At 41.0% G+C, this 23,142-nt stretch overlaps 1 protein-coding gene across 1 annotated transcript in view; it reads right to left on the bottom strand.

Moving 5' to 3' along the window:
• The window catches only part of ATP13A5 (ATPase 13A5), a 122,635-nt gene that overhangs the window by 13,007 nt on the left and 86,486 nt on the right, over positions 1–23,142 (bottom strand). The window contains exons 20-25 of the mRNA XM_005903387.3: positions 21,728–21,853; positions 20,394–20,473; positions 17,995–18,037; positions 16,012–16,121; positions 12,474–12,570; positions 10,411–10,483 (exon numbers count right to left, since the gene is read on the bottom strand). Coding sequence (XP_005903449.1) covers positions 10,411–10,483; positions 12,474–12,570; positions 16,012–16,121; positions 17,995–18,037; positions 20,394–20,473; positions 21,728–21,853 — 529 coding nt within the window. The remainder of the gene's footprint in view (positions 1–10,410; positions 10,484–12,473; positions 12,571–16,011; positions 16,122–17,994; positions 18,038–20,393; positions 20,474–21,727; positions 21,854–23,142) is intronic.

Genomic DNA, 23,142 nt, shown 5'->3' with positions numbered 1-23,142 from the left:
TTTCATTAGTGAGAATAAAAGATTGAGATGCATGTTATTCTGAGTCTCGCATCAGGGTTCAGATACAGTAAACATGCACTGAGGGTTTACATCTCGGTAAGTTCATTGCCCAGCTGCACACCAGTGCTACCCACCTTGGCCTCTTCCATGCTTTGGTTTCATCTTCAGAAAGGAAAAGTGATGGATTCAAAAGTTCTATAATTAATACATGTACCATATTGCATGGTGCAGATATTTTATACACCATTTCCTGACCAGATTGGTCAGGAATGGTGTATAAAAGATGGCCTCCCACCGGAATAAGAGTACTGTTATCTCTCAAGGATGATGGGGAAGTGGAAAATTAAGCTGGAGAGGCAAGGAAGCATTCAGTTGGACTAATGTTCATATGCTGGGAGATTTTTTAAAAAGCAAAAAATGTTCACTCTATTATTCATTCAGCCAACATTCTTTGAGCACTTCAGTGTACCAGGATAGATGCTACAGGTGTGTTCTGCTATCTCCTGAAGAAGTGTGCAAATGAAGGACTGCTAGAGTGCATTAGACTTAGGAAAAGGAACTTAAAATATTGCCTTTAGATGGGAGTGTTAAAATATATTTTGGTCTTAGTCTTTGTTTTTTAACATTTGAGGTTGGCAATGGGCAGTCACCCGTGGCTCAGCAAGAAAGCATCCACCTGCAATGGGTCAGGAAGATCCCCTGGAGGAGGAAATGGCAACCCACTTCAGTATCATTGCCAGGAAAATTGCATGGACAGAGGAGCATGGCGAGCTATAACCCATAGGGTCACAAACAGTTGGATAGAACTGAGTGACTATGCACACACTGCACACCAAAAAAAACCACAAAAAAGACAATTACATCTGTCTTTGAAGTCTCATATTCTAGCAAACTGATGAAAATGGAATGTACTTTGCTTCTCAGGGCAGAGCAGGAAAGAAGCTTGGAGAGGTCAGGATGTTTCAGTTCTTTACATCTGTCACTTCTCTCATTTTCATAGCTTATGACTGCTTTCTTTGATGTAAGAAAGAGGGGTATATATCCCTAGGGCTATGTTCATTCCTGTGGGGACAGGGCACTGGGGAATGAGGGTCCAGTATTGGATAATAAAAGTTTACAGTGGGTCTTTAGTTTGCTCAGTGCATGTTCTGGGGTAATCACAGACAGTCTTTGGTCTTTCATTTTCTCATGCATGCATACTAAGTCGCGTTGCTGCTGCTGTTGCTGCTAAGTCGCTTCAGTCATGTCCGACTCTTAGCGACCCCATGGACTGCAGCCCACCAGGCTCCTCCATCCATGGGATTTTCCAGGCAAGAGTACTGGAGTGGGGTGCCGCGTTAGTCATGTCCAACTCTTTACAACCCTATATAGATTGTAGTCCACCAGGCTCCTCTGTCCATGGGATTCTCCAGGCAAGAATACTGGAGTGGGTTGCCATGGCCTCCTCCAGGGGATCTTCCCAACCCAGGGACTGAACCCATGTCTCTTATGTCTCTTGCCCTGATAGGCGGATTCTTTACCACTGGTGCCACCTAGGAAGCCCCTTTGGAGCTTCCAGATGTGTGGGAATGTCTAAATGGTCTCCAAAGGCTCTTGCAGCTCATTTAGCTAAAGCTCTATGGCTGTCTAAAGCTTTAACTTTACTAATTTAATCAATTTTTCCAGAAGGATGTAGAGCTAGAGGCTATGAGGTATGCAAAGGTAAGAAGGACATCTCATCTGCTTCCAAAGAGCTTGAGTCCCATTGGGAAACACATGGGATGTGTAATAAAGAAAGTGACTAGTCTTCATCTCAGATTCCTGGGAGGTCACTTCTGGACTCCTGGAGTGAGGAGTTTGACTGGCCTTTGTCTTCACTTCCTGGAATATATCCTCTAAATTCTTGGAATTTCCTAATTGATAGGAATATCTTTTCTGTTCACAGTAGGCCTGAAGAGAGTTTGTGCTAATGAGATGAATCAGAATTTGTGAGTTGGCCATGCCCAAAATACCAATTGTGTGATTAGAAAGCTGGGGGCTTTGAGCCACTTGCTATCAACTCAACCTTCAGGGGAAAAGAGGAGAGCTGGAGTCTGTGTTCAACCTTATGGCCAATGGTTCAGTCAATCATATCTATTTAATGAAACCTCAGTAAAAATTCCCTACACTAAAGCTCAGGTGAGTGTCTGTCTGTTTTTTTTCAATATTCTGAATATGGTCATACATCACTGTGCAGGAGAGTAAGGCAAACTGACTCCTGAGGGAGAGGCCAATGGAAATGGCAGGTTTGCGATCCTTCCAGACCCTGCCCTTATGTCTTTCCCTTTGGTTGGCTCTATTTTGTACCCTTTTGCTATAATAAAGCTGTAATAAGCTAAATAGCCCTTTCCTGAGTTCTGTGAGTTGTTGCTGTGAATGATTGAATTCTGAGGGACTATTAAGAACCCTTACATTAATAACCAGCAGATCAGAGGTGTTTGTAGCATGGGGACTCTCAAACTTACAGCTGATTTCTAACGTGAAGGCAGTCTTGTGAAGGCTGTGAGGTTTGGCCCAACTCCAGGTAATTGGTGTCAGAAGTTATTGCATGGGCACAGGCAGACACGGTGGACTGGGTCAGTGCTGAGAAGGAGTGCAAGGAGACTGGGGCTGCAGGAGGCAGAGGCCACCGTGCTTGGAATTCTCTCTGTCGTCCAGTATCCAAGGTAGAATGTGACCACAGAGTTCATGGACAGGCTGTGGCTACTGGAGAGACATGTAATTGCATCTCTGTGCATCTGCCTTCTACCTATTTGGTTTTCTCTTTTTGGATGCTCATTGTAATTTCTGCCTTTTCTTTTACACAGGAACTGTGAGAGACTGAATTGTTGGTCTCATCTCATTGTGAAAGAGTGTACTTTATCTCCCCTTAATGTTGTTTTTTACTGTGTGGTTTTCTCTGGCCGAAGAGATGTTAGGAGAGTTATTATTTTTATTTTTAATTGGAGGATAATGACTTCACAATATCATGATGGTTTTTGCCACACATCAACATGAATCGGCCACAGGCATACCCAGGTCCCCTCTTTCAGGAGCCTCCCTCCCCATCCCACCCCTCTAGGTTGTCACAGAGCACTGGCTTTGGTTCCCTGCATCACACAGCAAATTCCCACTGGCTATCTATTTTACATATGGTAATGTATGTGTTAGCAGAGTTTCGAGGCATGCTTGTGTGGCTTGGCTTGCTCTCTGGCTCTGCTCTCTTTGATCTATACTGATAACATACCCAGGTCTGTCTATTCAGCCTGGCCTCAGAAAGAAAATTCTGAAACAAACCTCAGTTAAACCCAGAACCTGGATCAAGACTATCTAATGTACATCCTAAGCAGAGTGGCTCAGACGAGCCCACCTAGACAAACTGAATGATAGTCAAAGCACAGAAGCATAAGTGGGTGTTGCAAGCCACTGAGTTTTGAGGGTGGTTTATTATACAGCATTACTGTGACAATAGCTGATTGATACAGATTATTACATGAAGATTATTTTAACTTTTTCTGTTTTAAAGATGTTTAATACATTCTGATAAGAAAATATACCTGTATACTTGACTATTAATAAAATAATGACAACCATATTAGAGTCCCTACTAGTCCATGGAGAAGTAGAATCCTTGCTTTAGTGAGGGACATGGTGGTGATGTAAGTCTGTCTGATTGTAAAGCTTCATGTTGGCTCAAATGGTAAAGTATACATGTACCTAGCCAGCTGTGAGCTTCCTGAGGAAAGAAGTCCTGTCTTGCTCACTGTCTGTCCTTTACTGAACCTAGCACAGAGCCTGCTGTATGGGAGGACTTAGCAGCTTCAAAGTCTATTCTCAAAGTATAGTTTTTAATTGGTCATCATTATCTGGATATTATGTATGTATGTTTCTCCTAAATAGTTGGCTTACTTTTTATTGACATTTCAAGTCATGTAAGTCAAATTTTAGGAGGCTAATGAACCCACCCAAACTTAATGCAAAATTTTGAGCATGTGTCAGGAAATTTCTAAGGAGAAAAAAAAAATCTTTATCTTTCATTAGCTCCTTCAAGAGGCCCAAGACCCAGAAAGGACCCACTGAAGCACAGATGAAACTTAAGAGATGCATTTATGTGATGGATAAATCCTCCCTACAGCCTCCTCCTCTGTACACTGCCTTCTCCCATGTGCTGGAGTGATTGCCCAAATGGAGCTGAATTACATGACTCTTCCCTCATTCATAAAAGTAAATGGCCTAGAGTGGGCAACTTACCCAAGTGAAGGTGATCAGTTTTCTTTCTAAACAATTTGCAAATGACACTGAGAGGTTGAGCTAATTGGCTGTAGGAAGACAAGCAGAAAGGTTATGGAGACCCAATAATAGTTACCATTTGGGGTTATTTGCAAAGTGAATGAGTAGAAGTCAGTTGAAAACAGGAAGGTTAGAAAGAAGAAAGACAGAAGATGGTCTCTTGGAAATAAGGAAAGAAAATTCTAGCCCTCCTCAGGCCCAGGTGCTTCCAAGTTTCTGTTCTCAGATTATTTTTTTTGTGTGTGAGAATTGTAGTATTAAACATGCTCCTTCTTCAATTTTCTTGTTCTAATTTGAGTGGGTCTTACTAAAGAGAACAGAGACATAGCTAAACAAGTTCCTTTCAAGATTGCTTCTATACCTAAGAGGGTCAAACGGGACTTCAAGAGATGCATTCTTTTTCTTTCTTTCTTCTTTTTGGCACTGGTGCAACTTGCAGAATCTTAATCCCCCAACCAGGGACTGAACCTGGGTCCCTGGCTGTGAAAGCATCAGGTCCTAACCACCAAGAAATTCCCAAGACACACATTTTCTTAATTGACTATTCTGACTCCGTCTTACTTTTGTCCTAGATTTTTCCTTCGTATATTATATTTTACTGGTGGTGGTGTCAGTCGTGTCTGACTCTTTGTGACCCCATGGACTATCAGATCAAATCAGGTCAGATCAGTCGCTCAGTCGTGTCCGACTCTTTGCGACCCCATGAATCGCAGCACACCAGGCCTCCCTGTCTATCACAAACTCCCGGAGTTCACTGAGACTCATGTCCATTGAGTCAGTGATGCCATCCAGCCATCTCATCCTCTGTCGTCCCCTTATCCTCTTGCCCACAATCCCTCCCAGCATCAGAGTCTTTTCCAATGAGTCAATTCTTCGCATGAGGTGGCCAAAGTACTGGAGTTCTCTACAGTCCATGGAATTCTGCAGGCCAGAATACTGGAGTGGGTAGCCTTTCCCTTCTCCAAGGGATCTTCGCAACCCAGGGATCAAACCCAGGTCTCCTGCATTGCAGGCAGATTCTTTACTATCTGAGCCATGAGGGAAGACCAAGACTACTGGTGTGGGTAGCCTATCCCTTCTACAGGGGGTCTTCCCAATCCAGGAATTGAACTGGGGTCTGCTGCATTGCAGGCAGATTCTTTACCAGCTGAGCTATCAGGGAAGCCCATTTTGTCTTATTAGAAGCCTTTGTATGTTGCCTTAAAATCTTGTGGGGACATGCAGGGTGTGGATAGATAGGCAAGTAAATAAATAAATAATATGATAGTATTATCTTTTTAAAACATTCTCCAAGAGAATATACTGGTAGATTTATTTCATTATGGTTTTTATATTAATTTTGTCAATTTTTATACAATTTTTAAGTGTTACAATCCATTCCATTTGCAGTTATTATGAAATATTGGGTAAATTCCCCGTGTTGTACAATTTATCCTTGTAGCCCATCTTACATTCAGTAGTTTGTACTTCCTATACCCCCCCCATAGTGTACCTTACACCCCACCCCGGGTAGCCACTAGTTTCTTCTCTATATCTGTGAGTCTGCGCTTTTTTTTTCCTTTTGTTATATTCACTAGATTATATTCTAGTGAATATATATTATTTACCAGATTATATTCTACTGAATATATATTTTATTCCCTAGTGAATATATATATTATATTCTAGTGAATATATATATTATTCCAGGTATAAACAACAGTATTTTGTCTTTCTGTCTCATTTCACTTAGCATATTGTGATGGCATTATCTTTGTCCCTTACTAATTGAGGCTTGAAAGTCAAAGCCCTAACCTGGGAACCTGGAAATGTAGATGGGTTGATGAGAGTGATTTCACATTGATCGTCCATGACTCAATGTCGGCAGATAAATGTTCACAGTTCTCAGCCTAGTAGTCAAGATTCTGTGATCTGACCCAACCTACTTTTTCAAATTTTGTCTCCTGCTGTTCTTTCCACGTACCCTACAGTGTGGTCAAATTGAAAAACTCATGCCCTATATTTATCAGCTCTCTCTTGCTCATGCTGCTTCCTTCTACTTGAAGTGCCCTTCTTTTGGTAAAAGATATTTGAAATCTATACAGTCTTCTTATTTTGGTGCAAATGCTATGTCTTCCATGAAGCCAACCCCAGTATCTCTCTTTTCTTCATTGCTGTCTCGTCCCTAACTACAGATCATCAAAAACAAACTCCCCTTTTCCAAAACTCCCAGAGCATCTGTTGTTTCTTGGTACTCACTATTTTTGACTTGTACTTCATCCATTAATGTATGTGAATTCTCCACTAAACTCTGTATGTCAGTGATCAACATTTTAATGCCCGGGTACTTATGTGCCAAACACACAGTAGGAGACGAACACTTTTCTGAGGTGAGGTTGAATGAAGGTCCTCCTCTTGTCTGGGGAATTTTGCTGAGCCTCATATTTGAGGACAATGAAAAGAAAAAATAAGTGAAAATGGAAGTGTTAGTTGCTCAATCATGTCCAATTCTTTGCGACCCTATGGACTATAGACTGCCAGGCTGCTCTGTCCCTGGAATTCTCCAGACAAGAATACTGGAGTGGGTAGCCAATACTTTCTCCAAGGGATCTTCCCAAACCAGGGATTGAACCCAGGTCTCCTACATTGCAGGCAGATTCTTTACCATCTGAGCCACCAGGGAAGGACAATGAAAGGTAAGTGCCAATTTAATGTCAAGAGAGATGACTGCCATGTTGCTATCGTACCTACTAACAGGGATTCATACTGGTCCTTCAGGGGCAAACAGGCCGTCCTCCATCCCCCAGGTACGTACAGACTGTACAAGAGAAAACCATGGAGATGATGAAGAGATTCCTTAATAGGAATTGTTAGGAGCAATAAGAACTGTGGTTTTAGTCTCAGCATCACAGCACAAATGAGAGCAAATCATAAGAACCACTGTAGGAAAAGTCCTGAAGTGGTGAGGGTGGAGATTAGCGCTCATTGTCCTACTTGTAATATCAAAGGGAAGAGAGAGGGGGCAGCAGTGAGAACACGTGCCACATCTGTCTAGTAGGTCAAGCAGAAGCTCTGTAAATTAGCCGGGCTTCCGGGGAAGGCAATGGCACCCCACTCCAGTACTCCTGCCTGGAAAATCTCATGGACGGAGGAGCCTGGTGGGCTGCAATCCACAGGGTCGCTAAGAGTCGGACACAACTGAGCGACTTCACTTTCACTTTTCACTTTCATGCATTGGAGAAGGAAATGGTAACCCACTCCAGTGTTCTTGCCTGGAGGATCCCAGGGATGGGGGAGCCTGGTGGGCTGCCGTCTATGGGGTCGCACAGAGTCGGACACGACTGAAGTGACTTAGCAGAGCAGTCTCAGAAGGAATTTGCCCAGTGGGGCAGTCAGCTGAGGTTAGAGAGACCAGCAGAAGGAAAAAGCTGTGTGATATGCACCACCAGAAGGCAGTTAATGAAAGGAATCCTGAGGGGTCAGAGAAGAGAGCACCACCTATGTAAGAGAGTGGTCTGGTTCAGACAATCCACAGGGAATCTCTAAAGAACTCAGGAACTCACTAGTGAGCCCCATGCAAAGGGCCTGAGTTTAGATGCCTACCTTGTTAGAATACACTCGACAGGTGATAAGTACAATAGCCCCATTTAAGTAGAAAGTCCTGGGCTCTTGCTACTTGCATTCACCGAAGCAGGGTTGAAAGTAGCTGACACAAGGAAAACAGTTCATGGCCTTCTCTAACACTACCTACTCCAAGCCATGGGTCAGGCTTCATTTGGAGAAGAAAACTTTGAATTGGATGAGAACATGAAATGTTAATTTATAATACCTGGACTTTTCACATCTAAAGATGAGATCATTTCAGTACCTGGAAATGACCAGGAAATGATCTGCCTATAGTATGACTGAACTCACAGGGATGGGAAAGTGATAGTGTTCAAAGGCAGAAAGTAAAAAGAGACCAAAAAAAAAGGTATTTCCACACTGTGTTTCTCACCTTCGTCGGTCTAGCTCATTTAGTCAGCCAGCTACACGTTTGTTGCATACTAATTGAATGAAGTGCTCTCGTTTGGAAAGAACACTATGCTTCTGAACTGTCAGCCTTCTTCTTACTCCCACGGGAACAGTGGCCCTGCTCTGAGTCATCCCAACTCTCCCACTCGGCCTGCTCTGAGATGAGAGGCTGTTTCACAGGGTGAGCAACAGGTACCAGAGTCCACAGGCTCTTGCCATGGGAAACAGTAAAGTATACTCATCACCTTGAGAGTCAAATTCATGACCAAAATGAAAATTAAGTGTGCAAAAGCTCAAAACAACTTGCTTGAGGTCATCTGGCAAATCTGAGGCAAAGCGTCCACTCATATTTTTGAATTTCTAATCCAACAGTCTACTTGTACACAGTCTTCAGATTTTTTAAGTGCTCAACAAGCTAGTCAGTCATCTCAAAAAAACCAGCGAGGGGTGGGGGTAGTGCAATATCGTTCATCTTGTAATTAGTGCTTATTGGGTTCCGTGCTCTATGCTATACACTACGTGCACTGTGTTATCTAATCCTCACAACCCTGTGAGGACCTTTCACACGAATCAATTTTATGTGTGCATGCGTGCTCAGTCACTCGGTTGTGTCCGGTGCTCTGTGGCCCCATGGACTGTAGCCTGCCGGGGTCCTCTGTCCATGGAATTTGACAGGCAAAAATACTGGAGTTGGTTGCATTCCCTTTTGGGGGATCTTCCAGAACCAGGGACTGAACCCACATCTCCTGTGTTTCCTGCAGCAGCAGGCAGATTCTCACTAAGTCACCTGGGAAGCCCCAGTGAATCAATGATTTATTTAGTAAGTAACTTGCCAAAGGTCACAGAGATAGGAAATGATGGAGGATGGCCATACTCTTCACTTTCATGCTTCTGCCTGCTAGCTTAGCTCTTGAAACCTCCTGGTACTCTCTTCTTTTTTATATCATTGTCCATGTTCACAAGAAAATCATGCAAATTGCTTAAAATATAGCCAACATTGTAGAAGCAAATATACCCATCCATTTATCTGATTCAAAATTATCCAGGCATATGAATATTAATAACACTTAGTATTTAAATGGGCTATGAATAGATATTTCATTCCTAAGAATCAAAATTGATATTACTTAAATCTCTGACACTGGTAAATTTTGTCACTGTGATGATGTAAAAAATGACTTCAATATCAGTTTCATGTTTTATGATGCTACATGAAATTCTCAAGGTTATTAATATCCTGCATTGCTGGATGTTTTATCTGTTATTTTTCATAACACTTCTATTGTTGAACAAGGAAAAAGAGATGAATGTGTCATTCTTTTTCTTTGCTCCCTGTTAAGGCAGTCACCTTTCTCACTTATTAAGAGTTAGTATCAAGCTTTGAGTTCCTTGATAGGAAATACTTTATCAGTGTCATCTCAAAAGAAGGAAATGAGCAATAGTTGCTGTGAGCCACACCTTGCTTTTGAGAGAATTCCACTAGAATAAAATGCTAGCATTTGTTCTCAAACATCAAAGGCCTTAGCAAAAATCTGGTTTCATGTCAATGAGAAGTATAGCCGAATAATGGAAAATGACCTTTGGGTTTTAAAGTTTTCCCTTCCTCAATTTCTTATACATTTTTTCTGTGTATAAGACATAAACTTACAAAGAACTCAGAATATGTTGACAATTTTATGAAATTAAGACCTATTTTCTATCAGACTATATAAATGTCAAGTCTGAGGACTGCAAGCCTCACCTTACTACCAATACCACTTTCAAAAAATTGATAGGTAATGAGGTCTGGTGGGCTTCTCAGGTGGTGCTACTGGTAAAGAATCTGTCTGCCAATGCAGGAGACACAAGAGACTCGGGGTTCAATCCCTGGGTTGGGAAGATCCCCTGGAGGAAGGCATGGCAACCCACTCCAGTATTCCTGCCTGGAGAATCCCATGAACAGAGGACCCTGGCAGGCTTCGGTCCATGGGTTCACAAAGAATCAGACACAACTGAAGTAAATGAGCACACACGCACACAGTGAGATCTGGGAGTTAAAGTGTCATTCTCAGAAGCTCTTATTTGTATGAGTACTTCTAGAATTTTATGGATAAATAAAAACAATATGGTTTACTTTGCTTAAGATCTTACTTGTTAAACAGACCATCAACGTAATGGCAACATCTTGCATGAGATACTGGTAATTCCCAAACAGTTGTAGTTGCTGAAAATGAAGAAAAGTAAAGATAAGTGAGGATTCTGACATCAAAACATCTTCACCATCCCCAACACTCTTCCTGAAATCAGTCAGGAAGCAAGTGTTATTTTCCTCCCCATTTTAGGAGGAAAGTGATTGACCTAAGCTCTTTAGCATCTCATTGGATAGAATAAAACCAAATCACTCTTTTTCCAATGTTTAACTTAATTCCATATAATTAATTGCAATGAGAATCAGTCAGTTGAGAAACACTCTCTTATTGGTTGGTCACAGTGATTTTGGCAGCTGCAGACTCAGCCTGGGTAGTTGAACTCTCAACAGAAGATATTAAACCTGAAAATTTTGCTAGGAACTTTACACTTAAAATTTGAAATCAAGGCTTCAAATCATTGAACAGGGTTTTCTCTCTGTCTTTATCCATGGGTTGAGTTCACATGATTCTCTTGAAACCCACTTACTTTCACGAACTGAACAAGTTCCCTACCCCAAGTAAGCCCATTGCAGACTTCATTCTGGTACACCTGCCTCTCTAAGGTTTGTGTAGACATAGAACTCCCTTTCAGTTTATACTGGAAGTATTTAAATAAACAAGTCCGCTAAGTACTCTGCAAGAACTTGCCTTGCAATACCTTTTGCAGACAGGTCAGTTTTTCTTCATAGCTGTTGACTGAGCACGAAGTCATAATCTGGCTCTATGCATATTACCAGATCACACTGATGCCAATGAAAATATTTCTGTCCCCTTAGAAAGTGAACTCAAGGCCAAGATGTTTCCAGGCGAAGGTTCTTGGAGAACACTCTTAACTTAGATCTAGACCATCAGAGTGAATGACTTGGAGTAGACTGATTTCAATCAACTGTATCTATGGAGACTTTGGAACTGAAATTCTGATTTCTTAACTTTCAGAGAATGCAAATGGTTTCTGAGTTCTTCTCATCTTGCAATTCTTTCTCTGTCTTTTTTACATTTCCTTCTCATATTCTTTCCCCTCAGAATGGTAACATTATACATGCAGGGTGAGATGGAATAGGGAGAATTTTCAAAGGCAGCTTTACTTTATTTTGGGAGTTTTCAGAGAACTATGGAGGGTTTTAGAAATCAGTCAGCCTGACTTCCGGAGGCGGATAAAAGCTCAGCCAAGGGCAAGAACGAATTTGTTCTTAGAGACAGAAGTAGAACTTGAATCCAGGTTTCCTGGCTTCCAACCAATTTCTTCTCTCTATGCACCTGGTTGCCCCTTAGCCTCTATGTGCTTCTCACAATCATTAGCCCACCCGAGGCTGGAGTCCTGTGTTCCTCGCTTTCATCACTATGTCTCAGGAAGGCAGTAAATTAATTCCCCTTGCCCCAGTGTTCCCTGAGCCTGATGGATTATTTTACTGTAGACCAAGTTATGACTGACCTGATGCAGATTACTTTCAACCTATACATATTTCTTCCATATAGCTAGTTAATTTTTAGATGATTATTTTTATCATTTCATTTCAAAAGTCTTTTCCAAACATTTTTTACAGAACTGCTAATCCTTTACTAATGACATGTAGAGGTTCTGGGCAGGTTCAGAACTAAAGCTCTGGTATGGGAATCTTTCCAGTTTTTAGTCCTTCAAAGTCAAATTCAACAATTTCTCTCTCTTTTTAATCTCTTCTTAGTCTGCCAAAAATATTCCCCAGTTGGAGACTGATGCATTGCCTGCCGAGATATATTTAGGCTGCTCTGAAGCTCTCTCCATACTCTAAGTGAAGAAGTAGAGGCTTGAGGAGGTCAAGTGTCTCAGGTTATCTAGAGAAAAACAACACTGAGCCACATCTACTCATTTCTAGCTCTGTGTCTCATGCACAGTTATACCAAGTTCTCAAGTTTGCAGACATCTATTTTGAAAAAAGTAATTTATTTATAAAACATTAAGTCCCGTGTAGGAGCTGCACCCCCACCCAAAATAAACAGGGGATGTAAGTGCAATTAGAACTGGGAAGAAATTATTTTAGTTCATACCCAATAGAGCAGTGATGTGCCAATAAACTGGATTATGCCGTACATGGTCAAGTATTTAAATACCCCGAAGGATGAAACAAGAGCAGCTCGGCCTTCTCTGTTTAAGAAAAAATAAAAATAATTGGTTTTATACGATACATATCTCCCAGTCTCTTTTATATTTTCAAAGGAGCTCATTTTAATGGCCTGTTGATATATACTTGGACTTCCCTGGTGGCTCAGATGGTAAAGCGTCTGCCTACAATGTGGGAGACCTGGGTTCAATCCCTGGGTCAGGAAGATCTGGAGAAGGAAATGGCAACCCACTCCAGTATTCTTGCCTGGAAAACCCCTGGACAGAAGAACCTGGTAGGCTACAGTCCGTGGGGTCACAAAGAGTCGGATAAGACTGAGCAACTTCACTTTCTTTCTTTGATATATACATTCACTTCATCACTGATTCATCCTCTCAATGATTCATTTAACTATTCATTCACTCATTCTTTCCTTCAACCATCATCTCACCCATTGACTCTTAAGCTTGCTTTTACTTAAGGCTTATAAGATAGCAGCATTATGCTCAGAGTCACAGAGGATATAAATTAATCAGGCACAGTCCTTATTTTCAACAAGCTTCCAATGAATTAAGAAGATTATAAACACAATACACCATGACAAGGTGCAACATGTCAAGCATTGACTGGCTTGTGCTTCATTTCATCCTGGCAACACTTGCTCCTTGTGTATGTTTTAGAGTTCCTTAGACTCATGATGCTAAGGCGGTGCTCTCACATTATGAAAAAAGTAGATGTGATGCCAATATTTGAGATGAAATGGGCTTTGTTGGCTTCAGTACACCAGGAAGAACCCAGGATAATAATGGGAGCTGGTTTGGGAACACAAAGAGAAAAAGACAATTGTAAAAGTCGCAGCATCAAAAGTAAATAGTTCCTAGTCAATAATATTGTAATAATTTTTTAATGTGTCAGATGGTTACCAGACTTACCATGGTGATCCGTTCATAATATACATATATGTTGAATCACTATGTTGTACATCTGAAATTAATGTAATGTATATCAACTATACTTCAATAAAAAAGGGAAAAGGTAAATATTCTTTAAAAAATTCTGTTTGAACAATTATTCTTCTAAGACCCAATTAGAAGAATAATTGTTCAAACAGAATTTTTTAAAGAATATTTACCTTTTCCCTTTTTTATTGAAGTATAGTTAGTAATGGATTCAGAGAAGGCAATGGCACCCCACTCTAGTACTTTTGCCTGGAAAATCCCATGGATGGAGGAGCCTGGTAGGCTGCAGTCCGTGGGGTCGCTAAGAGTCGGACATGACTGAGCGACTTCACTTTCACTTTTCACTTTCATGCGTTGGAGAAGGAAATGGCTATCCACTCCAGTGTTCTTGCCTGGAGAATCCCAGGGACGGGGGAGCCTCATGGGCTGCCGTCTATGGGGTCGCACAGAGTCGGACACGACTGAAGCGACTTAGTGGCAGCAGCAGTAATGGATTATGTCAGGCCAAAGTAGCACATGTCGGGGGAGGGAGGAACTTGGCCAACAAGCACTCCTGCAGCCTCCTCTTGTCAAGGTAGAAGCGAATCCATATGGGAGGCGGCCCATATACTCTTGATTTCCAGTCCCCAGTGACATGGACACCTGTGCTGCTCAAAATTTTTCTACAGACCAGGGACATAAGAAGGAAAACCCAGAGAGCCAAAAACCACGCTGGGTCTTGGGCAAGATGAGAAGGTTCTGGTGGGAGATAGGCCAGGATACCTCAGGTCAGTGCTTTCCACCAGACTATGAGACACTACCTTTCTATTTTCAGCACAGAGGGGAGAGAGAAAACCAGTTGAGAAGGGGAAACCATGTGAAACCTAGATTGTTTTCTGACATAAACTTTGTGATTTCATCCTTTATTCTGCTGTTGTGTACATTTCCCAGAGAATAGACACCCAGATCAAAAAAAAAAAAAAGTGCAAAAATCCAAAGTGGTAAAGCGTAAAGAATGTTTGCAAGGCCTCCACAATGGCTGCTCTTCCTAATGGATGTGAATTTTAAGTGGTTCATTCATTCACTTAATGCATTCCACAAACGTTCATCGAAGGCTCTGATGTGTCATGGGAGGCACAACGACATAGAAATTAATAAGGCATAGTCCTTGCCCTAAAGGACTTGAACTATAACAAGCCAATCATGTTTCAAAGAATAATAATGGGAACCTGTAGACCCATGTACCTAAAACTGCACATTATCGCTCCTCTAAAGGATATTTTCTCAGGACTAGGCAGGCATCAAGAATAGCAAGGGTAAATTCAGCATAACAGAGCTGAACTCTGTATTTTTATGAATTTGTGAAGTATAAAAGAAGAGGGTTTCTATCATGAAGACTTACTAAGCCATCTGCCACTAGAGAAAATTTTGCATCCTGACTTGTATTTTAAAACAACATATTGCAATCATAAATGCATCACACAACTTGCATGAGAAAGAGCATCTGAAAGTGCTACTGCCTTTTGGATGAATCAAGTATGCACTTGGCACATCCGTCCAGGAGTTTGAATCCCCTCTGTGATGCCTCCACACCTGGTGTTCCAGCCTCACCTCCACAGTTCCCATCTGAGAAATCTTCCAGCTCAGTTCAGCAATCAGGCCCCTGCACTCTCCAATGAAAGCCCCATTTCTAAACATGGCTCTCCATTTCCTTTATCTGGAATTCCCTCCACCTCCTTAGTGTTTCCATACATCCCATTTATCGTTCAAATTACAACCTACCTCTGAAACCGTCCCTCCTAGCTTGAGTTATCATTTCGAACTACTGGCATATGACTGTATTGTTTGGACATTCATTTACGGAAAGCTAATTTATTGAGCACCTCTCATTCCTTAGGCAGAAGATTCTGTGTTAGGCGACTATATCTACATACATCTTTCTATACCCCTTACTGGAATGTGAGTCCTCCAGGGAAAAGTTCTGTCTCATTTTTAATACACCACATTTTCAAGAACAATATTTAAAAAGAGCCACATGAGTGAGGTGAGTGTCCTGGGCACTCTTGTTTTGTAGTCACCATGACACAAAGCGGGTTAAGACAATAATGATAGTAAAGGTAGGTGCAGTCATTTTGGATATTCACTAATCCGTATTTTGGAGACATATTACTACTAGGCGAAGGCTATGTGGTAGAGAATTCCTCTTCTGCTTCTTCTCCATCCCCAGCTCCTGAGAGAAAGGTTCCAGTAAGCATCCAACATAAAAAACTAAAGGAGAGGAGAAGTGAGATATACAGTTGGCTTTAAAATATCAACACTAGCATTCACAGCCATGTATTCTTTAAAACTCAGCAAAAGTCACCTTTTTGTTGATTTTATCAGCATTCTTAGGCAGCACTCACAGCCCCCTCCCCTTAATTGGTTCTCAGCAGCACTTCAGCCAAGTTTCTGCTGTGACATTTGTCACTTTCAATTAGAGTTGAATTCCACCTGGAGCCAAACAGTGAGCCAGACAGTCAAAGGATAGAAGGGGAAGAGGTAGCTTACTTGATGAGATGAGGCACACACTCGATGTTGGTTGTTTTTGAGGTGAAAGGGGAGGCCACAGATGCCTCCTGCTCTGACAGCGAAATGCCCGCATGAGCCATTTTCAAAGCCTAGAATGATAAATCCATGTTATACCCATGACTCCTCAGACCAGGCTCTAACTGTTCAAACACCCCAAGGCTAGTTTTCACATTACAGAGTTGATAGTATTGTACCCTTCCACCACTGGATCTCTGTTTAGGCTGCCCCTCCACCTGGGTACATGAAGGTACCAATTAAAGAGGCACCAACAATGACTCAGTGGTAGAAGAAGGTGTGTGTGTGTGTGTGTGTGTGTGTGTGTTGGTTGAGGGGATGTAGACAGGCTAAGAAAGTGGAAGGACTCATTTGAGAAGTTGATTAAAAAGATGACAGCGTTTGGATGGACCTGTGTAGAGGCCTTTACCATCACAGTTTTATACTTAACAGGTCATCTTCATGAACTAGGGGAAAAATTATCTAATGCCCACCTTCCCCCAGGCTGCCTGATCCAGCCAACCAGCTAACTGCTGGGATGAAATTTGGGACATAGACCACCTTCGCTGGAGGCAGGGACCAGATTACACTCATCAGAGAATCATTCCAAGGTATATGATGTCTCACTGAAATAAGGACTAAATCTTCTCTCATCAAGACTGAAAACTGCTCAGAGAGTGCCCCAAGCAGACAGCAGCCAATGAGCAGGCCAGCCAGCCCCTAATCCTATAAGAAGTGTATGAACATAAAATGAGATTTTGTATTTCTGTACTGCTATAGAACTTGCAAAGTTCCTGGTAACCATGGCCAGTATACACAAAGTTCATGTTCAATGAATATTAGAATATTTCCTTCTTCCTCATTTTTCCCTTGGTACTTTGTACCTCTACCATGTAATTTAGGACCATCTGCTTTATATATTAGGATTAGTTTTATGCATGATTTTTTTCCCCACCAGGTAATGAACTTTTCAGAGGCAGAGACTATGTCCTATATAACATCTGATTTATTTGTTTTGTTTTAAATTCCACATAATTAGTGAGAATGTGTACTCACCCTAGATTTGAAGAACAGACTAACAGCTAGCTCCTTCTCACAAAGTATGAAGCAGAAAAATTCATAACTGCTATCTAAGTATGAGCTTAGTTTATCTCAGAACTTTGAAGAAAATATTTAAGAAAAAAATAAAACAAATACCCAGACCTTAAGTATACAATAGGCTTTAGAAATACAAAATGATTCTCTTCATTACTTCTCCCACAAATTGGCTCCCAAAATATTTTCTGACATACATAAATCTTCAAGGTAAGCTACTATTTCAACTGTATCTTTGAAACTCAGATTATTAAACACGTACTGCCTTCTACTGTATCAGAGAAGTCATCTGCTGAGAATCTTGTAATTTCAGTTTGCTATTGTATGTAATAACCAAATAATTTGGTTTATGATTTTTCTGAGTGTGAAAATTTGGGAGTAAATCCAGATTGTATAAAGTAACCCTGGTGGAGAATTTGGCAGGAATACGATTTACACATAATTCAAACCTTTATCATCAGTTTCAAATTTTTCCTTCACTAAGCCTTTACCAGCTGTATGACTTTAGGCAAAAAAAGGGAAAAAAAAGAAAAAGAATTTACCTCCATGAGGCTCATTTCCTTATTTATAACAGGAGAGATTTAAACCACCTAGTCTTGTAAAGTCCCTTTTGGGTCTGAAATATGGGAGCCTCTGTAGCCTTTCTTTGTCTTTATTATTCTAAAAGTTGCTAGAAAACAGCTGAAGTGACTCATCTTACTTTACTCTTCACCACATCCAACCCATACTCTGGTAGAAATGAATATAAACATCAAAATGACTAAGTGATGTGGTTGTTGGCAGAAGGGTGAAGAGTCAGACCACAGGGGACGTGGGGTCCTCAGGAGGAATATCAATGCACCCCCTGCGTTAGAAGAAGTAATTTCTACTCACCCCACAGTCATTAGCTCCATCTCCACACATGCCTACATAATAACTGTGAGGGAAAGGATAAGAAACATTAATAGCTTAATGCCTCACTTGAGTAATTTCCATCACCACTAACATGCATGATGTGTGTGTGTGTGTGTGTGTGTGTTTGTGTATGTGTGTATGTGTCTCTGGAGCACATGTAGAATCAAGCTGAAGGAAAGTAACTTGGAGAGAAATATTCCCAGAGGAATAAAGCTCTGGTATATTGTTTCAATCAATCACATGGAAATCATGGCAATACTGCCAAGGACATCCACAAAGATGATCACACACTTCAGAAGAAGTCCTGTTGGATTCTGTCCACCAAGGCCAAGCTGAAGTGAGTACTGTCGTAATCAGTGTTTCTCACACCCTAATGCACAGATCATAACCTAGTCCATCTGTGTTTTGGTTGCTCACTGCTGCTGAAAGTTTAGCATGTAGACACTAGGAGAAGAAACATTTGGGAAATGGTTTAACAGATAACAACTAGAGATGTATGTACATATTCTAGATGCATCTTGGAGTGAAAATAAGATAACATGCTTCCCATCTATACCAGTGTGATGTGCAGGCACAACTGTATAAAGAGAAAAGTAAATTTTAAAGCTGTTACTAAAGGAGTTTCTGATGCGAGACACACTAAGTGTGTAAATAATACATTGGAGGTATTGATTAATGGCAATATTATTACAGGCTCAGTGGTAACTTGCCAAAAACACATGAAATGATACAATATAGAGGAAAATGAAATTCTCAGAGAATTTCCTTATTATTAGTTGACATAAAAATGGCCATCTTTATAGGTCAAATATGGCCAAATGTAAACAAATTTGTAGGTTCAAACTACTCTTTGGTAAGTATATATGAAAATCACACGGTAAACATTTGTTTGTGCTGATGTACGCATCAAGACTATACATTTGCTGAAAATGGCTTCCTTTCTTCAGGCATAAAGTACATATTTAGTCTTTATATCACAGAAGGAATCTTACATCTTCTAGTGTTGTCTGAATAAAGAATAAATTCTGAATGAAGAGCAAGATCTGGAAATTGAGAGGATAACTTATTCTGAGATAGCATATATCATCCTGAATTGATTTTTCTTTAGGGGAATACAGCTTTTCAAAAGTAAGCATTTAAGTTGGCAACATTTCTCAAGTATTTGAGAAGGGCAAAATTACTTTCTTCAGCCAATATCATATAATGACCATGTAAATAAAATAATCATTTTAGACACTGGTTACTAACCCAGCCTCAAGGCATTATGGGAGTTAATAGGCAGTTTTGGAAATGTCCCTAAGAATGCTTAGGCAACAAAAAATAATAGTCAAAAGCAGTCTCTTGAGTTTACCTACTGCTTATCAGCAATTATTTAAAGTTTTACTACTCTTCATTCCTTACTTAACTTTCTAGAAATCTGAGTCCAGAAGCTGTAACCTTCCCAGCAAGTAATAGGTAGGTCTGGTCTCAAGAAGAACCATTTCACTTTCATGTGACTTGGTCATCTGTATTTTTGAAGGAGATATGAAAGAACTTTTTCCTTTTTTTAATTTTTGCCTCTATACCTAAAACAGTAAAAATATAATCTCTTTCCTGGAAGATCTGAAATTGTTTACATATCTTCTAATGGACCAATCTCAAATAATTCCAGGTGATAACTCACACGCTTCCTCATTTTTCCCCCCATTCTAAGCTGTACAGAATGCTGTTGTTTCTAGTCTCTGTATCCAAGCAGGGGGATCTTCCTTTATGATAAGCCCTACCAGCCACAGAAGGAATGTTCTTTGGGGCAGACAGCTTCTAAAATGGCCCACCTTCTGGAATTCATGAGGTTATCTAATGCCTTCCTTTGAGTGTGGACCAACCGAGTGATTTGCTTCTAATGAAAGGAGTAAAGTGACAGCTTAGGATGTCATTTCTAAGATGAAGATATAAAAAATAGTCATCTCTCTTCTCTCTCTCTGACTCCTCTTGCTTGCTAACTCTCACTGGAGCTAGCCGATACTCTGTGAGCATCCCTATGAAATCACCTCATGGCAAGGAAACAAGTGTGGCTTGTGCCCAACAATGAGTACAAAATTTAGACTCTTAGCCCAACTTTCCACAAGGAACTGAATCTTGCCAAGGACACCTGGGGTGAGGCTGGTGGCAGATCCTTCCCCACCAAGTGCTGAGATGACTGCAGGACTGGTCGACACCTGATGACCCCTTGAAGGGGACCTAGAGCCAGAAGACTCAGCTAAGCATACCTGAATTCCTGACCCACAGTAATGTAAAAAAAAATAAATGGTGTTATTATAAACCACTGTGTCTTGGGGATAATTTGTTACACTGCAATTGATAACAAATATACCCTCCTTTCATGCACTAAAACCTACTTTAATTTCTGAAATTCTTCAACTAGGCTAGATTTCTGCCCAGGGGACATTCTTGCAAAAATCGTTCCATTCACCAGAATCTAAAGAGAAAAATAACAATTGAAATAAGATTAGAACAAAGAACACTTTATGGTAAGGGGAGGGAGGTGGGAGGGGGGTTCAGGATGGGGAACATGGGTATACCTATGGCAGATTCATGTTGATGTATGGCAAAACCAATACAATATTGTAAAGTAATTAGCCTCCAATTAAAATAAATAAATTTATATTAAAAAAAATAAAAGAAGAGTCTTGAAAAATTACTCCTGGCCACCATTTTAGTATAGCATTGGGTGATATAACATCAGACCAAATATTAGGAAAGGGCAAAAGGGGGATTTAACAGTTTAATATTTAACTTTCACTTTTGGTTCTCCATCACAAGTCTGTTACTTTGTTCCCAATCATTTTTCCAAGATGGGATAAGCTCTAATGAATAATAGTAACTGAAAAGCAGAGGAGTATATAAGATAAAAATGCTTAGGCAACTACAGTTCTTTTCATTAAGCACCATTTCCACAATTGCAGAGGAAGGAGCAATAGATTGGGAGTTGAGAATCAAGGTGCTATTACAGCTCTGTCCCAGACCGTGACGACCTTAGGCGAATGACAGTGTCTCTGAGTCTCAGCTCTCCCATCTCTTCAATGAGGAGCTGCACTAACAGCTTTCTAGACACCGTGGGGTCTAGACTCTATGGTCCTCGACTGGAAAGGTGACAGGACTTTCAAGACACTGCTAACAGACGGCTGCTGCCGCTCCGCTTGTTTCCTTCCCACCAATGGACCACTCTGCACAGCACTGTTTTAAAATAGACACACAGCGACAAGATAACAAATGATCTTGAAAATAAACCATAAAGCCTTTGTTTCCTCCTGCTGTAATTTAAGAATCCAGACAGGAATGGGAATAGAGCTCAGCCTGACATGAGTTAGTGGCTTTCAGAGAAAAGCAAATTCCAAAAAACAGGCTGCGTGTTTGGGACTATCTGTAGGTTCCCTCTGCTGGGGAGGCAGGGAAGAGGCAAACTGGGATTGGACTGGCCACGGGGGGTGGGGTGAGGGGCAACACCAGCCTCAGGCTCTGAATAGGAGGCCTTGGGCCCGGGAATGTGTGATGAGTGGTATAAGAGGAGTGATGAAGGGAGACCTCTTGAAGAGACAGTGCTCCCTGTGAGGGTGTTTATTTCCTAATTCTGAGATAACCTCACTAAGCATCGCCTTCACTGTTCTCTTACCCTTTTTTATCTCACTAATTTGAGGAGCAAAACGAAACATGTCATTTCTCCAGTACTTACTTTTGGAAGCAAGCTGTTGAAATGCTGCAGTATCACTTGGTATGATTTCCCACTCATTGCAAAATGGTAACAGCTCCCTTTTTCTTCAACAGGCACTGAACTGTTTCCAATGTTGATGTGGGTGTCCTAAAATCAAAAGGGCATTATTTCTACCTTGGCTCTTAAGGATGTTGCTGTTTTCCTACATTTTATGGAAGGAAGTGTATTCAAGTTACGCAAGAGTGTGAGGACCAGCAAATATATAATGTAGAATTTGCCCACAGAACTTAGACTCATATAAAGAAGACACTCAAAATGTTCCCCCAAAATTAAATGAACAGAGATTACTTTGGCAATATGAGGCTCTGGATCCTAGTCTGGGAGATAATATGTGTGATGTCAGGCTACTGAGGAAATCATTCCAAGGTTCCAATGAGTGACTCCAGAGAAGAAGAGGAAACAGTCTTCCCTTCTGTTCCTTCTCCTCATACAACCTTTTGTTTCCTAAGATCTCTTACCATTCATTCAGAAATCATGCCCGGATTTTTTCCCTGTAAAATAGGTGGACCCTTTCTTCAGAGCCTAACCTGACCTCTGCCAACACTTCCCTCAAGGTGCCCAGATCCCTTCCACCTTGTGTCCCTGAACCTTATTATTATTATTATTCTGGATGCACTATGCATGGCAGTTGGAATCTTAGTTCCCCAACCAGGGACTGAACCCATGTCCCCTGCACTGGGAGCACAGAGTCTTCACCACTGGCCTGTCAGGGAAGTGTTTGGACTCTTTATTAAAAATTAATGAAAATCTGTGTCCTGTAATAAATTATAATGGAAAAATATGAAAAAAGAGTATATATGTATAACTGAATCACTTTGCTATATAGCAGAAACTAACAACACTGTAAATCAACTATACCTCATTAAAATACATTTTAAAAAATATACCATCCTTATTTAAAAATCTGTATATGTACATGCAAACTAATTTTTATTGAAATATGTTAGGCACTTTTAAAAAATTAGTGAGGATCTGAGTTTCGTCACACAGTGCAGTTGAGGCAATACATGTAGTTGCTGAAGCAAGTGAGTTTAGAAGGAAATCAGCACCAGAAATCCACTGAAAGCAGAGAGCGAGCTGTCGTCTTTCACAACCCACACAATGGATTTGAGCCAAGTTAACACACCTCTTCGCAGGGTAGGGGCAGGGCCACTCCATACAGCTGTGTAGCTTGTGTGCTGCACAAAGAAATACTCGACACTGAACAATCTGAAGGGCTGGTCAGCCTGAAGGAAGGGAGCTTTTTGTAGTTTATCACCCTGAGGACCATCTCTTTGAATTCACACAAAGGCAGAGGCGACCCATTTAGTAATGAAACGTCAGGCTGCAGCCCATTCTCTTCACAAGAAAGAGCCGTCCTGGGGGAAGTGCACAGG

Source organism: Bos mutus, chromosome 1, assembly GCF_027580195.1.
Source record: "Bos mutus isolate GX-2022 chromosome 1, NWIPB_WYAK_1.1, whole genome shotgun sequence".
Classification (NCBI taxonomy): Eukaryota; Metazoa; Chordata; class Mammalia; order Artiodactyla; family Bovidae; genus Bos; species Bos mutus.
Note: the sequence above shows the minus strand (reverse complement) of the source record. Positions and strands in the feature narration are given on the sequence as shown.